General features: G+C 45.7%; 2 protein-coding genes across 2 annotated transcripts in view; one reads left to right on the top strand and one right to left on the bottom strand.

Annotated features, from left to right (window-relative positions):
- LOC147430443 (telomere repeat-binding protein 4-like) overlaps nucleotides 1-21,003 on the bottom strand; it is a 71,591-nt gene that overhangs the window by 28,040 nt on the left and 22,548 nt on the right. The gene's annotated exons all lie outside the window — the stretch shown is intronic.
- LOC147430444 (uncharacterized) lies at nucleotides 7,837-10,050 on the top strand. The gene has a single exon (XM_086494502.1). It carries the CDS (start codon nucleotides 7,855-7,857, stop codon nucleotides 10,048-10,050), a length of 2,196 nt encoding a protein of 731 aa, XP_086350628.1. The 5' UTR covers nucleotides 7,837-7,854.

Here is a 21,003-nt window from a genome sequence, read left to right as displayed (position 1 = left end):
AACTCGGACGAAAACTTCACAATGTGAGGTCTGCATGTCCGCTATACGACTAAAAAATATACCTAGATGAATCCAGGATATACCCAGATTCACCCTTGAAGGAAAGTGCAAGGTATAGACTCATGGTAGTCACCCACGAGACAATATAACCATCAGCTCCATCATGCATAGTATTGACTAAATACCACGACATCCCCACTAACGTCGTCAGTGCCCAATAGTGGGTGTAGAACTAGGTACAAACATATGCTCCCAAACACAACACACACCACACGCACACACACATGAGCATACATCAACATAAAGTCACAAGAGTTGGACATGAAGATGGCTTTCCATAGAGAGCATCTCATAGAAAGCAATGGGATACGGTGTGCTATTGGGCAGATGCGCACATCCTCACATCAGCTTCAGATTGAGATTGGCCGATTTCGAGGGGTACCAACAAAGGCTAGGTCCTAGGATATATGTCATTTATGTCACGTAGAGCCAGAGATAGAGCTACACTACACATGTCACTGCCCGGTGTACTATGAGATACGAGGCCGCTTCCAGTGTCTGTTCAGAGAGGGTTTTGGACCATTTTCTAGAGTCATGAGATACGAGGATCAGAAATGTCTTGGATTGTTTCTACTAGAGCTGCACAGACATAGAGAGCTTGCTGAGGACATCACAAGAGAGCCAATCTCGGAGACAGATCACAGACTTCTTTACACTAGCCAGAGGACAGCGGGGAGGAATCGTTCACAGCAGATCTCAGATTCCACCCACCAGAGGTACGTTGATTGATCGAGCCATTGAGCTAGGCAGATCCAGTTGCCCACGACCACGGGGGGCCTCATATCATCGACGGACGTGGCAGTAGAGGATCCACATCATCCTAGCTCGACATGCGATACGACCAGTCAGATTATTCACCATAGAAGATATTGATGAGATTCGGCAACGACCAATGAGAGATCTCATATGAGCTTGACCCGCCTACCTCTGATGATTTGTATCCATCAGCTAACCCATTATATCAGCCCTTACCCCTCCCCGCCTATTTCGTTTCAGCTTCAGTTTTTTCAGCTCTTTGTATTTTCTATACCCATACATTGTGTCAGATTCACCAATTGTAACTTTTTGGTCTCATAGGTCCCTTTGGCCTCTTGAAGACGTCAATATAACATTTCATTTCATCATCTCTCTCTCTCTCTCTCTCTCTCTCTCTCTCTCTCTCTCTCTCTCTCTCTCTCTCTCTCTCTCTCTCTCTCTCTCTCTCTCTCTCACAAAGTGATGACGTGGCGGACAGCAAAAACCCTAATTTCTGCCAGAAACCCTAAAATTCCTGCAAACCCTAATTTCCGGAAATCGCGGAGGTGTTATTTAAAAAAAAAGAAAAAAAAAATTGAGCGACGCAAATCTCTCCTTTTTCCTATGATTTGGGAGAAAGAGAGAGAAAAAGAGAACTTGCTTTTTTTATTGGCTCTCATTGAGAGAGAGAATCTGCTTTTGCTTTCAAGCTTTTGGGGCTCTGCTTTTGGGCATCCCTTGTAATCTTTAAATTAGTGGTGAGGGCCTCACTTCTCAGAGCATCTGGACACAGAGTCTGAGAGCGAAACCCTAGCCACTCTCTTTTACTTTGATCTGATTAATATAAAAAGAAATACCGAAAGGGGCGCCAGTCTTTGGGGCCAATATCTCTAGGCACGAAACTCCGCCGGGCCAGTGTACATCTATTGTGATCTGTGACTTGTTTTGAAGTGGTTATTTGGTGCTATCGCGGTTGATTCTTGACTTGGAGTGTCCAAGTCTGTTACAGTGGTATCAGAGCACGGTTAATTTCTCTTCTACAGGAAATCCGATCCCCGAATTTTTTTTTCCGCGGCACCCATGGCTTCAGGCAATGATCAGTCGACTCCCTCTACATCTGGAGATGCGGGCAGGGATCACAACGAAGATTCCGGCAGAGAGTATGGCCCGCCTTGGCATACTTAGGCGGAGTGGCAAGAGATGGAGCGTCGCTAGTTGATCGGCGATGCAACAAAGATGATGCTCAATTTTGCCAAGGACCCGAAGATGGCAAAATATATGAACCAGACCTCTTTGGAAGAGGTATAGATGGAGTGGCAGAGAACCACAATACCACTCCCGAAACCCGCTCTCAAGAAACCTTCTACCTCCAAGAAAATATACGGAGAAGGAACTGCAGAACGTGGTTGATGCACGGATTGCTCAACTTTTTGACGCGCAAAAGAAAGCCAAAAAGCACGGCAAAAAGCAAAAGAAAAGCACTGACTTTCCAGGTTATTTGGGTCATCAGTCGACTTTTGACAAGGCAAAGAAACAGAAGAAGCGTGTTTGATTTGAAGGAGTACCCAGTTCTTCTTCTTCTTCTTCTTCTTCTGATAGTTCTTCTAGCTCCTCGGATTCGAGCAAAGAAGACAGAAAAGGTAAAAAGAGAAGCAAGAAACAAAGCTTCGAAAAGGGCAAGAAAAAGGCAAAGAAGGCTACATCTCGCCCAGAGACTGACAGTTCTACTGAGGACTCGTCTACAGACAGCTCAGATTCCGATGACGGAAAGTTTTATGCGAACAAGAAGAATTTTTACAAAGCCAACCAGTATGACTTTCTCGAAGATAAAAGCAAGAAAGTTCGAAAGTTTAAGGAAGGTGGCCACTCGATCAAGTTTGATACTTTTCAGGATACTCAGATGCTTCGAAGGCTTTGTCTTTTATGCAGCAGTTTGACATTGCTTTCGCGGGAGGACGCTATTCAGAGCACTCCAAGATTCGGAGAGCTACCTCTTACCTTAAGGGGAATGCTCGTACTTGGTGGTCCACGCTTCTTTTAACAAGAGTGCGCCAGTTAAATGGCTGAAATTTAAGAAGCTTTTTATTTCTTCTTGGTTGACGCAAGAATATGAACGAGATATACGAGCTGCTTGGAACCATCTTCGGATGACCAAGAAAGATACAATCAATGCTTATTGTGAAAGATTCTGGAGCTCTTTTCTACCCGCCTCTTCATTCAAGAAGATCTCGTTCAGAGAACAGATTGAGCGGTTTACCTTGGGTCTACCTACAGAGATCCGAGATCACTGCTTGGAACAGAAGTCAGCTTCTATTCAGGAGTTGATGAGTCATGCGAAGCGGGGCTTTGCCATTCACTCTGGCAGTCTGACCTACCCCACAGATGAGCCCATGTCACAACGAGCCGAACAGACTTCTGGGAATGAAAGTAGAAAGAAAAAAGAGCAACCCAAAGAAAAAGGATGCACGACCCAAGCTTACTCCTGAGGAGAGAGCTCGCTTCATCAGAGAGGGGAAGTGCTTTGGATGCGGGGAACATGGACATATCTCCGCGAAGTGCCCTAATAAGGCACAGAAAGAATAGAATGATAAAGACGACAACAAGCCTGAGAGTTCGAGAGCAGCTGAGGAACGTGGCAAAAAAGGCAGATAGAAAAACAGAACTAGTACCACATGGCGTGGAACCTGCACCGAATCTAATGAATGAAAGTACAAACTTTGCCGCTTTTGGGGCAAAGTGAAGGATCAGCAAGCTCTTTTGAAGGAGCCAAGGCCAACTTCTTTTCACTTGGAATTGGCGGCTCGATTTGGAATTACGCCCGACAGACTGACGCCACAGGCGGAGGTAGTTCGACTCGCACCCGGATGGGATGTTGCCATTACACCGAGCATTGGCAAACTTTGTTTGCAATGACAGGGGTGTTCAGGGCACGCGAGTGACGTTCTACTCAAGATCCCTTGGTACCACACGAACTACGCCGTGGTTGACTACCAGGCCGACAAAGCGACTTTGATAAATGAAGGGCTTAGAGATTGTACTTGATGAACTTCAGTTTCTTACTCATTCTTTTGGGAGAGAACTGAACGCTGGATAAAGGTTGAATATGTTTTGACCTGATCAAAAGAACGCCAAGATTTTTCTCCACACTCATGCCGATTGCTTTTCAGAGGGCCTGAAGATCAAACCATTGATCTGATACCTGGAAGCACGCCACCGAATCGGCCACCTTATCGTGTGAGCCGAGTACAGAATGAAAAGATTATAAACCCAGTGAAAGACCTCTTGGAAAAGGGTCTTGTTCATCCTAGTACTTCACCGTATTGCTCTCCAGTGTTGTTGGTTTTGAAGAAAGACGGATCTTGGAGAATGTGCATCGATTATAGCACTCTCAACGAAATCACCATCAAGAACAGATTTCGATTCCTAGGATCGATGATATAAGCAACAGGTTACAGGGATCCTCGTGCTTTAGCAGGATTGACTTGAAGAGTGGATATCATCAGATAAGGATAGGGCCAAGAGATGTCTACAAGATAGTTTTTCGGACAACTTTTGGGTTATTTGAGTTTTTGGTGATGTCTTTTGGCTTAACCAATGCTCCTGCGACATTTAACCGGATGATGGATAGGATTTTTCGAGAGTACAGTCTATTTGTTGGCACTTTCTTTGACGACATCATTGTTTTCTCCAAGAATGAGGCAAAACACAGAGATCATCTGCTTCAGGTCTTTCAGGCATAAGGAGATCACAAGTTAGTGATTAATGCAAAGAAAAGTGAATTTTTCCTACCAAAGATACACTTTTTGGGACACATTGTGTCAGCAGCAGGAGTGCAAATGGATCAGGCCAAGAAGTTAGAAGCTTCTTGGGACTATGTTTGAAGGAGTACGAGCGGAAGTGCGACGCGAGAGAGAGTGCGAGAAGAAGAGCACGACGATATGGTGAACTCGTTCTACTGTAATGTGTAGAGCATAGTGAGTTCTTATTAGGTTTTAACAAAAGAATATGTGTACATACCTGGCGGCCCGCCCACTTACCTAGGCGACCACATTGGGCTTTATACCCCAACAACCTCCCACTTAAAGTCCAATGTGGTACTTTAAGTGTGAGAGAAGCTACTATACAAGCTAATATACAAGAGATGTAGAGAAGTGGTGTACTACCCTACACCTAACTGCTTGCGAAAATGCGCAAAGCTCTCTGAGGGAAGTCCTTTTGTAAGTAGATCAGCAGGATTTTCTGTGGTGTGAACTTTGACAAGCTGAAGTTGCTTATCCTCGAGCATTTCCCTGATGAAATGATACTTCACATCCACATGCTTTGTCTTTGAGTGATAAACTGGATTGCGAGCCAATTGTATAGCACTTTGACTATCACAATATTACATAGGCATCTCTTCTTTGATTCCCAAATCTGTTACTAGTCGATTAAGCCAAATTGATTCTTTGCATGCCTCTGATGCTGCAACATATTCAGCCTCTGTAGTAGACTGAGTAACACAATCTTGTAATCTAGAACGCCATGATACTGCTCCACCAGCCAATGTAAAGACATACCCTGACGTAGACCTTCGGTTGTCTAAGTCACCTGCATAATCTGAGTCTGTAAAACCCTTTACACTTAGCTCCTGACTCCCATAGCATATACGCATACTCTTTGTAACTTTCAGGTATCTCAATATTCCTTTCACTGCCTCCCAATGTTTCTTGCCTGGGTTTGACATGTATCGACTTACTACTCCCACTGCAAATGCAATGTCTAGGCGAGTAGCAATCATTGCATACATCAAACTACCTACTGCAGACGCATATGGAATCTTATCCATTTCAACCTGTTCTTCCTCAGACACAGGACAATCTTGTTTGCTAAGTTTCACATATGGTGGCAATGGAACACTCAATGCCTTTCCCTTCTCCATATTGAAACGTTGCAAAACCTTGTCAATATACTCTGTTTGAGATAACCAAATTAACTTCTTTGATCTGTCTCTTTTAATGCGCATACCAAGTATATGACTTGCCTCATCCATGTCTTTCATGTCAAACGATTTTGCCATCTTTGACTTCAAAGCTGAAATTTCTTCCAAGTGCTTGCCAGCAATCAACATGTCATCCACATACAAAATAAGGATCAACCAACTACCATCCTTAGCCTTCTTTGTATATAGACAGTGATCGAACTCGCTACGTTTGTAGCCTTGAGAAAGCATAAACTTGTGGAATTTATGGTACCATGCCCTCGGTGATTGTTTTAAGCCATAAAGACTCTTTAACAACTGGCATACCCAATCTTCCTTGCCTTTCTCAACAAACCCTTCTGGCTGCTGCATGTAAATTTCCACATCTAAATCACCATGCAAGAATGCTGTCTTGACATCCATTTGGTGCAACACCAAATCTAATATGGCAACCAATGCAAGAAAGCATCTCAATGTAGTCATCTTGACCACCAGAGAGAAGACTTCATCAAAGTCATGCCTTGTTCTTGCTTAAAGCCCTTGGCAACAAGCCTTGCTTTGTACTTTGGCTGACTATCATGAGCAGTGATCTTATACCTGTAAACCCATTTACAAGGTAGAGCCTTTTTGCCCCGTGGTAATTTAACTAGCTTCCATGTCTGGTTTTTATGCAGAGCTGTCATCTCTGACTGCATGGCCAATTGCCAATTCCCGGAGTCCTTCATTTGCACTGCTTCCTTGTAACATGAAGGCTCATTGCAATCAGTCAACATGACATAGTTCATAGATGGAACAAACCTATCAGGAGGTCGCGTGACACGTCCAAATCGACGCACAATAGGTAGCTCAGGCTCAGCCACAACCTGTGGTTCCAATCTATCCTGTACTTGCTCCTCTTGAGCCCTGACATTTTGTCTTGCACGTGCAGGTCCATCTTCTTGGAAGACAACTCTTCTAATCTCCTTAACCCTCTCTGGTTTAGAATGATATTTGGATTCATTAAAGTGAACATCATTGCTGCGGACAACCTTTCTGGATTCGGGATCCCAAAGTCTGTACCCCATCTCACCAGAATTACCATAGCCTAGAAAGATGCACTTTCTACTCTTTGGCTCAAGTTTGTTCCTAAATTCTTTTGGAACGTGAGTATATGCCTCACAGCCAAAGACTCTAAGATGCTTGTATGAGGGCACCTTGCCTGACCATACCATCTCTCGCACTGAATCCTTCTCCAAAACCTTGCAAGGAGATCTATTTACAAGATGAACAGCTGTTGATACAGCTTCAGCCCAAAACCCATTTGGCAGCTGTGCATTAGACAACATACTTCTGACCTTCTCTTGTATGGTCCTATTCATCCTGTCAGCAACACCATTTTGAGGAGGATTGTAAGGAGCAGTAAGTTCACGTTTTATACCTTTTGACTCACAAAATTCCTGAAAGGCCTTTGAAACATACTCTCCACCATTGTCAATGCGTAAGCATTTAAGGTTCTTGCCACTCTGATTCTCGACAAGTGTCACAAACGTTTTGAAAACACTAAACGCTTCATCCTTGTGCTTGAGAAAGTAAACCCATACTTTCCTCGAGTAATCATCTATAAATGTCATAAAGTAAGAAGCTCCCCCTAGAGATAGGTTAGGCATAGGTCCACACAAATCACTATGAACATAGTCTTTTTCGTTCGCGTACGGAAGGCCTGCCGTACTGCCGTACGGGTGCGGGTACGGATGAAGTACGGAAGAGGATTTCGTACGTGCAGCCAGCGTGGCAAAAAATTTGGGCAAAAAAGTTTCGGCTGCATTATTTTGGCCGCGCGCTCGTATAGTCTGCAGGCGAATGTCTCTGCATAGAATATACAGAGATTGCAGAGATACTCACACTGTCACAGAGCGTGTATGAACTTGTGAGGCTTGGACATCAGCCCGCGGCCCGCCCATTCTCTCGAGTCTCCGCCCTCGGGTCGCACTCTCTCTTGCCTCCAACCTCTCCCCCAACACATAGCGCAGCAACCAGCTCAGTACTCCAAGTGGCAAGGCTCAAGCTCGTTGCACCATCTTCCAAGTTCCAACTTCCAAGCCGAATTCTTTGCAAGTTTGCAGATGGGCCGAACCAAGCGTCCCGAGTGGCAGTATGTGCAGCAAGTGAAGAGTCTTCCAAAAGGAAAATGGACTTGTAAATGTAATTTTTGTGGGCATTCATGGGACGGTGGTCCTTTGCGTATCCGTGCACATATTTTGGGCATTGCTGGCCATGGTGTGGGAGGCCCATGTGATGAGGCCCCAACAGATGTTGTAGAGATTGTCACAAGATTGCATGCAGATGCAAGGCCAGAGGGAGAAGACAGAGCTGCTTTTGTAGATGCACTGGTCAATGATTTGGAAGGAGATGCCTCTCAAGCTCAAGGAAGTGCTTCAATGAGTATGCATGCTAAGGGAACAACTAATGTAAGTGGCTCTTCCAAGTCCAATGTGGGGTCCTCAAGCAAAAAGAGGAAGGTTTCTCAAGGGGGTTTGGCGAGTGCATTTGGCTTGCAAACACGGAAGCAAGCAGACCAAGCCTTGCGCAGGTTTTTTTATGCTGAGGATGTTCCTACATGGAAAGTAAGGAGCCCTTACTTTTTGCAAATGGTGAAAGCTATTGGGCAAGCAGGTTCTTCGTATGTTCCCCTCTCTTATCATGCTTTGCGCACCACAGAATTGAATGAGGAGTTTAAATGCGTAAAGACTGAGATCATGGGTGTACGCGAGAAATGGAAAAGATATGGATGCTCTATAGTGTGTGATGGATGGTCTGACACTAGGCGCAGGCCTATCATTAACTTTCTTGCATGCTCTATTCATGGGTCAGTGTTTTTGAAAGCTATAGACACATCTGGGGAAACAAAGACATCGGAATTTATTTTTAAGCATCTCAAACAGGTTATCAGAGAGATTGGCCCAGCAAATGTTGTGCAGGTATGCATGGACAATGCAACCAATTGTGTTGGTGCTGGGGAGATGATTGAAAGGGAGTGGAAACACATTTTTTTTACCAAATGTGCTTGCCATTGCTTGGACCTTTTGTTTGAGGACATTGGACAGATTGGTTGGGTTGGAAAAGTGCTTGAGCATGCAACAAAGATTGTCACATTTGTGACAAGAAAATCTACTGTGTTGGCATTGTTTCGGCAACTTAGCAAGAAGGACTTGGTCAAGCCGTCAGCCACTCGATTTGCGTACTACTTTATTATGTTGGCCAATCTTATGGATGAGAGATGCATGCAAGGTATGCGCAAGCTTATGATTGATGACAAATTTGTTAAGATGAAGAGATCCAAGACTCAAAAGGCTACTGAGGTCTCGAACATTGTGTTTAATGCATCCTTTTGGCAAGAGGCAAGGCTGATTTTGAAAATGTGTGCTCCGATTTTGAAAATTCTCCGTTTGGCTGATAGGGAAGGAGCCACCATGGGGCTCATGTATGAGCTTACGGATCGCATGGTAGAGCAAATTGAAAACATGCAAGGCATTGATGCTGCAAGGATGAGAGAGATTAGGGATCTATGCATTCAAAGATGGAATATGTTGCACACACCGTTACATGCTGTTGGATACATGTTGCATCCCATATGGCGAGGAAGAGGGCAAGAAAGTGATGGCGAGGTGCATGAAGGATGGATGACATTCTTGGACAGGTACACCAAGGGTGATTTGACCTTGCAAGGCACCCTAATTGATGAGTTTGACATTTATAAAGCTGAAAGCAAGTCATTTGCTCATCCAATTGCAAAAGATGCATTGAGGATGCAAGAGGGAGTGAAATGGTGGGAAACTTTTGGGGCTTGCACACCTGCTTTGCAAGCTCTTGCTTTGAGAGTGCTTTCGCAAGGGACATGTGCCTCTCCATGTGAGAGAAATTGGAGCACCTTCTCTCTCATTCATAACAAGAGAAGAAATAGGCTACTCCCATCTCATACAGAGAAGCTTGTGTACATACACACGAACTTGAGGCTCATATCCAAAATCAAAGAGCGCGGCTATGAGAGAATGGAGGTCACATTGGAAATGCTCAATAAGGAAAAAGATGAGGGCCGCTTGCTTGCCTTGCAAGAGATTCAGGAGGCCATTGCAGAGAGTACTACAGATGCGATAGAGCCTATTCCCATTGCTGGGACCAGTCATATTGGAGCATCATGCTCAGTTGGTGGTGATGAGGATGAGGATGAGGATGAGGATGAGGATGAGGATGAGGACGAGGACGAGGAGGAGGATGATGCTGCTTATGACGATGAGGATGTGAGCTATGGTGCGAGTTAGAGCTCACTATGCCTGGCCGCCTGCTTATGGAGTCTGGACCATGGTTTTTGACATTTACTTATGCGGCATGCCGTTACCCGTATGGTGTTTTGTTCACTGTTGACTCTAGAGTCTACAGTTTAGATTCTAGCCTCTAGTCTCGCCTCCCTACTTATGTTTTGGATTCAACCTTCAGGAGACTACACTCCTAATTCCTGAATGTTTTTGGCTTGCTTCTATTGTCTTGACTCTTGACTCCTTTCTGTTTGGAGGTTACTTTATCAATCATTACTTAGAGGTCTGAGGCACCATCTTGATTCTCTCCAGTCTCGACTCTCCAGAGTCCTCAGTCCACTTTTAATTTCTTAAGTTTCTATGGTTTTAAGTTTTAACTTTTGTCTGTCTATAAACTTATAAAGTTTTAAACATGGTGGTGCAATAAGTATTTCTACAATTACTATGTAGCATCCTAAGACTGACGTGTGGAATTTTGGGTGGTCTGATCCGTACTTATTCCGTACTTCCGTACCCGTGTGCGTCCGACGTGTGATTGACGTATGGAAAAACTATGACTATGAATAAGTGCCAACTGTGTATCTCTTCTACTGCTTCTATGCTTATGTGGCTGCTGTGTTTGCTTACCATACAGACAATGTTCACAGAATTCAAAATCATTAAATGAAAAGCCAGGCAAATAACCAGAACGAGACAAGATTTCCATTCCCTTCTTGGACATATGTCCTAACCGGCTATGCCACAAAGAAACGTTTGGCTGCTCGGTTACATTGATTACATTTTTAGAGACATTTGATACATAAATCATGTAAAGTCCTCCAGACTTTACTCCATGTGCTACTGTCATAGAACCCTTGGATATCTTCCACATGTTCTGTCCAAAAGTGGTGACGTAGCCAGCATCATCAAGTAAACCTGTGCTGATCAAGCTCTTTGTAATTGCGGGAACATGTCTCACATTCTTCAGCGTGAAAGAAGAGCCATTCTGAAACTTCAATTGAACATCTCCAACACCTAAGATCTCACATGTCTGCCCATTGCCTAGCCGAACATGATCTTTAGTGGTCACATAAGAAGTAAACCACTCCTTGTTTGGAGACACATGAAGTGATGCCCCTGAGTCTATAATCCAGTCACTCAGTGCATTTCCATCAGATGCTGTAAGAAGAGCTGAGTCCATTGTATTCTTCAAGAAGTAGATGTCTCCTGACACTAGACTGTCATCCTCTGCAACAGTGTTTGTCACATTTATTTCTTGAATCTTCACTGAGGACTTGTTCTTCTCACCATGGTCTTCAGCTTTCTCTTTGCCTTTTTCTGCTTTCCATTCTCTGCAGTCTCTTTTCATGTGACCCTTCTTGCCACAATGGTAGCATTCTATGTCACTCTTGCCTTTAGCACTGCGGGACTTGCTACGAGACTGATTCCTCTTTCCACCTTTGTACTTTTCTTTGGTCCTTCCCCTGACAACTAAGGCTGTTCCTTTGCCTTTGTCCATTGTCTTTCTATTGGTTTCTTCAGTAAGCAGACTTCCTTCTACACCTGCTATGTTCAAACCATCTGGAGGTGCAGAATTACTCAAAGCTGTGCGAAAAGTGTCTTAACTTTCCAGCAATGTGATCAACAGGAACATAGCTCTAACAGGTTCATCAAACTTGACACCTTGAGCTGACAATTGACTGTAGATTGTGTTGAATTCATTCAGATGATTGGACATAGGTGTCCCTTCTTTCATCTTCAAGTCAACAAGCTTCTTAAGCCAGTATACCTGTGAAACTGCACTCTGCTTCTCATAAAGATCACTCAGCTTTAACCATGCTTGATAAGCCGACATCTCGTCTACTACATTGAAGTAAACGCTTTCTGCCAAAGTCAGCATAATGGTAGAAAGTGCCAATTCATCCATTTCGCTCCATTCATCTTCGTCCATATCTTCTGGTATTATCCCCTTTAGCTTTATAGGTTTTATTTGCTTCTTTTGTACCAACACGTGCCAAATCTGCTTCTTCCACAATGGGAAATTGGTTCCATCCAGCTTCTTGATATTGTAAAGAGCAGTGTCCTGTGATCCAGCCATAGCTACGCTTCACAGTGGTTTACTTTCCTGGGAAAAATTCGGCAGAGCTTCCCCTGTAAACTGACCTCTGAACCAATATCAACCTGTCAAATAACCCAGAAAGCTTCAGATTCTGCATAAATTTCGGCAGAGTCTCCTTTGTAAAATGGCTCTGGTGTACTCAAAAAACAGCTCAAAAAACATTGTCTCTCTGACACTGTAAGCTGCGGGTAAACCTGTCCTGCACCTGTACTGTCCTGTCACTGTCCTGTAAGCATAGACTGTGACAATGCCTCAACGGCAGTAAAGCAAAGATGCAATCCCAACTGTCTAACTCACAGTTAATACATCCTAGCTGCCTATCTAAGGGTGCTCGAGGGATCGCTCCAAGACCTGTATCACCGAAAGGATCTCAACATTCGAGAATCCCCCAGCTCAATAAAACCTCACTCGACCCTCAACAAAGGCTGCAGTAAATCTGACAGTACATAGACTTCCCACAAAGTCATACATCCACAAATTTCCCACTGTATGCTGTAACCGCTGCGGCGGTTGTTTGCTGCGTGACTCACAGCCAGCAAACCCTCAACAGACATACATCATCTCTGACAATACATCCCATGTGGAAGTACCTGCAATGTCAGAATGAAATCTGGAATATCAAGCAGCAAACACAAGCTACCTGATGAACTAGTGAATGTCGCCTACAGTCTGTGTGTAGATGCGCCCGTGTCGTATGTGACACGCCTCCAAGAACTGTGAGCCGTCCTTTGATGTGTAGACAACCACAAATCAGCACTCTGGGAGTGTCGATATCCTCAGCACCTGCAGTCGTAGGCCGAAAACCCAAATTTGCAGAGTCGGATCTGCACCCGCTGAGATCACGTAGTGGAAAATGGCCTGCGCAGACCTTTGTCGAAGCCGAACGGTGGCCAAGATGACCTCAGAATGAAATTCTGACAACACCGAGCCCTGAGGGTTCTCTCACGAGATTTGGGGCCGTGTCTTTGCCTGTCGAATTTCACTCCAATCTGAGCTGGTGACTCTAGCCTCCTGCAGTGCTGCCCCGAGCCTCGATCTGAGCTCTGATACGAGTTGGAGGAGTACGAGCGGAAGTGCGACGCGAGAGAGAGTGCGAGAAGAAGAGCACGACGATATGGTGAACTCGCTCTACTGTAATGTGTAGAGCATAGTGAGTTCTTATTAGGTTTTAACAAAAGAATATGTGTACATACCTGGCGGCCCGCCCACTTACCTGGGTGACCACATTGGGCTTTATACCCCAACAGTGTTCGTACTACAGGAAATTCATACGAAAGTTTGCAGAGGTTGCTTCCCCTTTGCATACCTTGACACAGAAAGGAGTACCTTTTTCGTGGGGACCCACAGAGGTGACTTCCTTTCGGACATTGAAAGAGAAATTGACTACGGGACCTATTTTGACTTTGCCGAACTTGCAGAAGTCATTTGAAGTATATTGTGATGCTTGTGGTCGTAGTCTGGGTGCGGTCTTGATGCAAGAAGGCCATGCCATAGCTTACGAGAGCCGTTTGTTCTCTAGGCCGGAGATGACAGCACAGATTTATGAGAAAGAGCTTTTGGCGGTTATCCATGCTCTTACTCAGTGGCGGCATTACCTACTCGGAGCGGATTTTACTGTCTTTACAGACCATCAGAGTTTGCGCTACTTCTTGTCACAGAAGCAGCTTTCGGAAAAGCAGATGCGGTGGGCGAACATCTTGTCACAGTTCCACTTCCAGGTTGTCCATGTGCAGGGACAGAAGAATGTGGTGGCAGATGCTTTGTCTCAGAAACCGTTGGTTCTGGCTATTTCCGCGATACATTATAGGAGCTTCGAGGATATGGTCGATCAGTATGCCACAGATACAGATTTTTCAGATATTTTCACACGGATACGGGATCGGGAGACAGTAGCGGGATACTCCCTTCGGGAAGGCTACTTGATGAAAAAGACTGTTGTGCGTTACACAACCGTTGAGGGAAAAGGTTATGACTGAATGCCACTGTCCACCTTTTACGAGTCACCGTGGCATTGCTACCACCATGAAGGGGGTAGAGAGATACTTCTTTGGACTGAGACTCAAAAAGGATGTGGAAGAGTTTGTATGCAGTTGCTTAGTATGCCAAAAGGTCAAGTTTGACAGGCATAAGGCACTGGGATTGTTACACCCTTTACCCATACCCACCCGCCCCTGGGAAAGTATTGAAATGGATTTCATTTTTGATCTCCCGATTACACAGAATGATCACGATGATTTTCCGATTACATGGCAAGTCTCAGCCGATTGTCTCCGACAGAGACCCCAGATTTATGAGTTTGTTTTGGAAGGCAATTTGGGAGAACATTGGGCACACGGTTGCAGTTCTCGTCATCGTTCCACTTGCAGACTGACGGGTAATCTGAGATTGCCAATTCAGTGGTTTTAGATTTATTGAAGTCGGTTTAGGGTTTAGGGTTTAGGGTTTAGGGTTTAGGATCAGAAGACTCAATGGGAAAAGAACTTACCTTTGGTGGAATTTGCCTACAATAACACGATACACTCTTCGACAGGGAAGACGCCATGTGAGATTGTTGAAAGTGCTGCGAAGGTTCCATCCTTCCTGAGCACGAAAGATTAGATATTTGAAGCGGATGAATATTCGCGAGATTTGGATACGACTTTTGCCAAGGTTCGCGAGACTTTGCAAGAGTCTCAAGAACGACAAAAAAAGGCAGCGGATCGCCATCGTCGCGACTTGAAATTGAAGGAGGATGATTGGGTGCTCTTACTTTTGAGAAGGCACGCCTAAGAAAGAAAAAGGGAAAGGAGAGGCTTTTTCCAAAGCTTAGTATGCGATACTACGGACCTTTCCAGATCACTGACAAGATAAATGATGTCTCCTTCCGATTGAAACTGCCAGATACTTGGAGGATTCACAATGCATTGCATGTGAGTCTCTTGAAACCTAATAAGGGTGATGTGTCTGATGATGGGAAGCCTAATGAGCAACCCGAAGTGGAAGAAAACGAGCAGATCCTTGTTCCTGAATAGATTTTGGCACATAACGATACGAAGAAAGGTAAAGTCCGAAGGCGGTTCTTGGTTCAGTTCAAGAACTTTCCTGCATTTGATGCGAAGTGGATGGAGGAGGAGGACCTAGCAGATACTCCTCGGATTGTGAAACTTTACCTCGATGTTTTGGTTTAGCATAGTCTACTCCAAACGGAACCCAGAATTCAGCTTGGCCGGAGATCTGGTGCAGTGGGATGCACAAGAGAGAAGTTACTCCACTCCTTTGTCAACAGATGCCTCGATTTTGATACTAAAGTCACTGATGTCTCTTTGAGCTTCAGGGATACTGAGAGCTGACAATATTCTACTGGATGACTTTATGAAATGGAATTCTTGATAATGATAGTGATTTGTTCTTGACTTATTGTGAGTGCAAGAACTGATAGCCGAAATGACTGCAGCATTTTGGTCTGATTGATCTCGAATAGACATGGTTGCAATAGGGGTTAGTCAATCGGACATCAATGAGGTCCCGATTGGACCTAGATGTGATTGCTAGCTACATTGCCGATAAATCATGGTCTAAGATCCGAATGAATGTTGAATGTCATGTGATGTCCTGTGATGTCTGGTGATGACCTGTGATGTCGTGTGATGTGACTGTCGATTTTGTACATGTGCTAGATGTGTGTTTCTAGTACGTAGGTACTAACAGTCAGTGTCTGCTAAGACGGTTTATGGCTTTTGTCGGTTTTGCAGGCGTAATCGCGGTCGATTACAATGCTTTCAAGAGGGGGGTATGTCACAAAGTGATGACGTGGCGGACAACAGAAACCCTAATTTCTGCCAGAAACCCTAAAATTCCTGCAAACCCTAATTTTTGCCAAAAACCCTAATTTCCGGAAATCGCGGAGGTGTTATTAAAAGAGAGAGAAAAAGAGAACTTGCTTTTTTTATTGGCTCTCATTGAGAGAGAGAGAATCTGCTTTTGCTTTCAAGCTTTTGGGGCTCTGCTTTTGGGCATCCCTTGTAATCTTTAAATTAGTGGTGAGGGCCTCACTTCTCAGAGCATCTGGACGCAGAGTCTGAGAGCGAAACCCTAGCCACTCTCTTGTACTTTGATCTGATTAATATAAAAAGAAATACCGAAAGGGACGCCAGTCTTTGGGGCCAATATCTCTAGGCACGGAATTCCGCCAGGCCAGTGTACATCTATTGTGATCTTTGACTTGTTTTGAAGTGGTTATTTGGTGTTGTCGCGGTTGATTCTTGACTTGGAGTGTCCAAGTCTGTTACACTCTCTCTCACACAAAAGAGGCTGATTTCCAATACTTGAAAAGTCCCTCAGAACGCCCAAATGGTGCCAATTATGGGGCAAGTACAACACTGATTATAAGGCGAGACCAAAGGCAATAATCTAGTAAATGTAAAAACTAGAAATAACTAGCCACATGGCCACTATACAATCTGAAAGCCAGGGTAAAATTGCCCTGGCAAGCTAAGTGGAGAGAGGATGGCAGCAGCCTTTGAAAGATAGGCACTTCCACCAAGAACAAACTCCTCCAATGCAAATCAAAAACCGGAACCATCAAAATCCACCAACGGTGAAAAGGACAAGGAACAACTACAACGGCAAGAGCTCAAATGTCGGGCATTACCAGCCAACTGGTAGAACCTGGTAGCAACAAACGAAGGAAAGACAGAAAGAAGAGAGCTCTCGGTGACGAAGATGAGAGAAGAGGCAACCGACATCACCAAGTAAACACGAGGATGCCACAAGATGCGTAACAGATCGTGCACTAGAGCTAACAAGGAGCTATCAGCCAGGGTAAAAACCAATCCACTTGCTCAAGGTGGCTCCTGAAAGCCAAAGCTAGGGGTGGAACTCTAGGAAAACTGCAACACTCCAAGCGAGAAATCAATAGCAACACACAAACAGAAACTTTGTCACATGCACATCTAACCCTCTATGCATGTGGACAAGCTATTGTAGCAGGCTACAGTGTCACTTTTACAAGACACAGTTAGTACAGTTGGTCTAGGCTGTTTCACACTGGACGGACCCTCTGGGCTGGGAGTGACACGTGGCAGTGGCAGGGTACCGACGGTGGTCTAGTGGACATCGTGGCCAGGTCACCACATGGCTGACATTTATGAGCCGTTGGTGGCCCTTTATGGTGTTACATATGAGTGGTAGCGGTTGATCATCGGTATCATCTGCTTCACCTTTGGTCCAGCATCGTCCTCGAGAGCAGTGAGTCTATACACAGAGCACGTCTTCACCATCCCGGCACATCCGAGCCTCGACACCCCCATTGTACCTGTGAGTCCTGGGCTGGAGCTGAGTGTGTTGCCACGCCAGAGTCTGTATCAGTCTTTGAGATAGTCGAGTCATATGTTCTGGTCTGCTGTTGTCTCTTTGTGAGCTCTGTTGGCGTCTATTGTTTCCTTTCTGTTCAGTCTGTGTGAGGGAGATTCAATCTGTTTGAGTGAGATTGTCACGCACATTGCACTGAGGACCACCCACTGTAGAGAGCACGACACATTATCCGCGCTACAGGTGCTCTCATTTTGGCGATCACGGTGGGACCTCAACTGAAATCTCACTCTGTGAGGTGCAAATCTTGGAGTTGGTTGGGTCTATCTAGCTTCGCTGACCTTGCCTTGCACTATTCTCCTCTCGCCTGGTCCAATTGTTCTCTCGCCCTAGTCATCTCTCGCCCTGGTCCAGCCTGCCCTCGTCTCTGGTCTAGACCCCCTCGACCCTGGTCTAGTCCTCCTCGTCCCTGGTCCAGCCTGGTCTAGTCACTTGCCTGGTCTAGACCCTGGTCTAGTCCTCCTCGTCCCTGGTCCAACCTGGTCTAGTCACTCGCCTGGTCTAGTAGAGTCTAGACCAGTCTTCAGCCAGTTCAAGGTTTTCTTGCCCAAAGCTTGGTTGGTTTGGTGGTCGCTACATGACCCATACAAGGAGGTCAGCCGAGCGTCAAAGCGCCCTCCTGAGTCCTTTGAAGTACTACAAAGGAAGACGACCCTTAGAACATGTTAGAAGTCCATCAACCTCATCACCCATACCTCCACATACGGCATCACCCATTCCTCCCTCCGATTCCACATCTTCCAGATCACCATCTCCAGTGAAGCTCTCTCCTATTCTGCTACAGCAGGCTACTGAGCAACAGGCTCAGCAAGGGGCCATGGAGCCATTGGCTAGCGTTTTAGCTGAGGTAAACATCAAGTTCCCTACATTCAAAGGTCTCTCTTCAGAAGATGCTGACAATCATGCAAGGAGGTTTGTATCTCTTTGTAGGGGTCGTGGTCTTAACAGGGAAGATGCTTATTTGGTACTCTTTCCATCCACCTTGGATGGCTTAGCAGACAAATGGTACAGTCAGTTTGCAGAGAACCATTTTGCAACTTGGGCAGCCTTAAGATAGCAGTTTTGTGCAGCTTTCCGGCCAGGTGACTACCAGGAGAAGGTGTTGGATGAGTTGGCCAACATGGTGCTCCAGCCAGAGGAGACTTTTGCAGAACTTATGACCAAAACCAAGTCTCTGGTTGCCAAGCTTCCCCAGCAACCAGGTGAATTTATGGTTAAGAAGTGGGTAGAGAAGGCGCTTCCCAAAAGTTCTCAGTAAAAACTACGAGTCTCCGACCCGACGCCACTCTGGAGGAGTTCATCACAGCTGCTACGAGGATAGAGGGGGCTAGGAAGCTGTTCACCAACCCCCCTCACATAGAGACCCTCCCTGTGTTTTTGGAAAGTCCTTCTGATCCTTTAACTTCTTTACGCAGGGAACTGGAAGCCCTAAAGTTACAGAGAGCTCTTCAAGAGGAGAGGTCCTTCTCTCTTGGACAAGAGAAGCCTCCACATCACGAGGCATTGGAACAGATTAAGCGCGAGCTAGAAGAGCTCAAGTGTCAGCAAGAGACTAAGGCTACGGTTTGGTGTAGCTCATGCCGCTCTCCAGGGCACCCTCCACAGGAATGCCCCCTTCGGGTTTACTGCCACTTCTGTGAAAAATTTGGACATGAGGATAAGGATTGTTACTACCTCAAGGGATTGCGACAAATACAGCAAAGTCTTGGTCCTTCTCTTCAGCAAGGGCCAGCACCTGCATCCAACATGGTTTCTACCTGTGGCCATCCACACCATATGCCACCTTTGCTGACAGCCCCTCCTATGCAAGGTATGCAGAGCACTTTTCCCTCTCAGAGCTTTTATAATACCCATGCTCCCTCATCTCCTCAAAGCTTCTATGCCTCCACCTCCAACTCAATACACCAAGAGCAAGGACCACCTCGCACTTCGACTCGCCCTTTGAATCGGCCCATTTTGTGCTATAGATGCGGGGAGTATGGGCATTACCAAAGCAAATGTCCCCTGCCAGAAGGGTCCCCTCCCTGCCGTCATTGCCCCGAAACGAAGGATCAATACAGTAAGGATTGCCATAAAATTCGTGCATCCACGACTTCAAACCCAAGTCAAAGCCAGAATGAGTTTGCCTTTCCCAAGCTCAATTTGATAGCAGTTAGCATTGTTTCTCAGCCGCCCCCTTCTACCCACGTGGTTACCCCTCAAAATAAGCCGCCGCAGTTGGCAGAGGAGCCATCGGGCGTCCTCACCCGGGCCCAAAGAGCCGCTCTCGGTCTTAGCATTCCATCAAGTTCAACTACCCCACACATTCTCACACCAGTAAATACCCTGCCTGCAAAACTGTTAACAAGCAATCCCCCAGTGCCATGAAAGAATCCAAATCTTTGCTCTCCGATATTGATGAAGCTTTCTTGGAAGCAGTTTCCGATCTGCAGAAGATCAAGATACCAAAGGAACAACAGGTAGAAAAAGAGAAGCTTACAACAGAGACAGTCTTGAAGAACACTTTCCAACAAGTGTCCCTTTATGACATGTTGCGGCTAGATGCAAATTTTAGAAATGACACCCTTGCTGTTATTCAGTCACTTTATCCTGGAGCAAGTCCTAGTGGCGGGCACCTCCCATTGCGACCATCAGAGTCCTATATGATATCTAATCCCGCTGCTCCACTCACTGATTATAGAAGCCCTCGCCTGACAGTGTCCGTTTTAGGTCGGCAATTCTCACGAGTGATAGTGGATGGTGGATCTGGCCTCAACCTGATGCCCGAGTTCACTATGTTAGCTCTAGGTCTACAGCCTACTCGCCCTGCTCCCTTCACAGTTACATTGGCCGATCAACGAACAGTATACCCAGTGGGCATCGTCGACAATGTGTCTCTGCACGTACAAAACTTTACTTTTAACTTGGATTTTGTGGTGGTTCGTCTTCCTCAGGTTGAGGGCGGATTTCCCTTGCTTATTGGAAGACCATGGCTGCGACACACTAAAGCACTCCATGATTGGGGAAACGATGCAATGTGGATACATACTTCTGGCTCCCCGATGCAGCCGATTCTCTTAGAAGGAGGTATGGATCCAGTGGTGCAGCAAGTTTCTTTGTCAATGGAAACCAAACCTGAACAAGAACAGCCTACTACACCTGAAGGGTCAGATGAAGATCTGCTCGAGTGGTTGGAGGCTACCAAATCTATGCCTTGTTATGGAGTCTCTATTCACTCTTTGCCTGAAGGAACACCCTCTTCAAATGATTCCACAGTAGCTAAATCTAATGTGCCACCTGAGCCTATGAAGAAGCATAGAAGGAGTAAGAAATCTCCTCTACAGGAGTTCACCCACCCTACCCAGCTCTCGACACTCTCCCCCCTTAGCCCCTGCCTACTCGCCCTACCCTCCCCCTCGCCCCCTACCACTAGCCCTACTCTCCCCCTCGCCCTCGCCCTAGTCCCCCTCACCCCCTCGCCCTTGCCCTCGCCCTCGCCCTCGCCCTAGTCCCTCTCACCCCCTCGCCCTCGC

This window comes from Adiantum capillus-veneris, chromosome 21 (assembly GCF_014529385.1).
Source record: "Adiantum capillus-veneris isolate H3 chromosome 21, ASM1452938v2, whole genome shotgun sequence".
NCBI lineage: Eukaryota > Viridiplantae > Streptophyta > Polypodiopsida > Polypodiales > Pteridaceae > Adiantum > Adiantum capillus-veneris.
The sequence above is the reverse complement of the archived record's forward strand: the minus strand, read 5'-3'. Positions and strand labels throughout refer to the sequence as shown.

Coding starts and splice junctions, on each gene's coding strand:
- LOC147430444 (XM_086494502.1), top strand. CDS start 7,855: ATGGGCCGAACCAAGCGTCCCGAGTGGCAGTATGTGCAGCAAGTGAAG.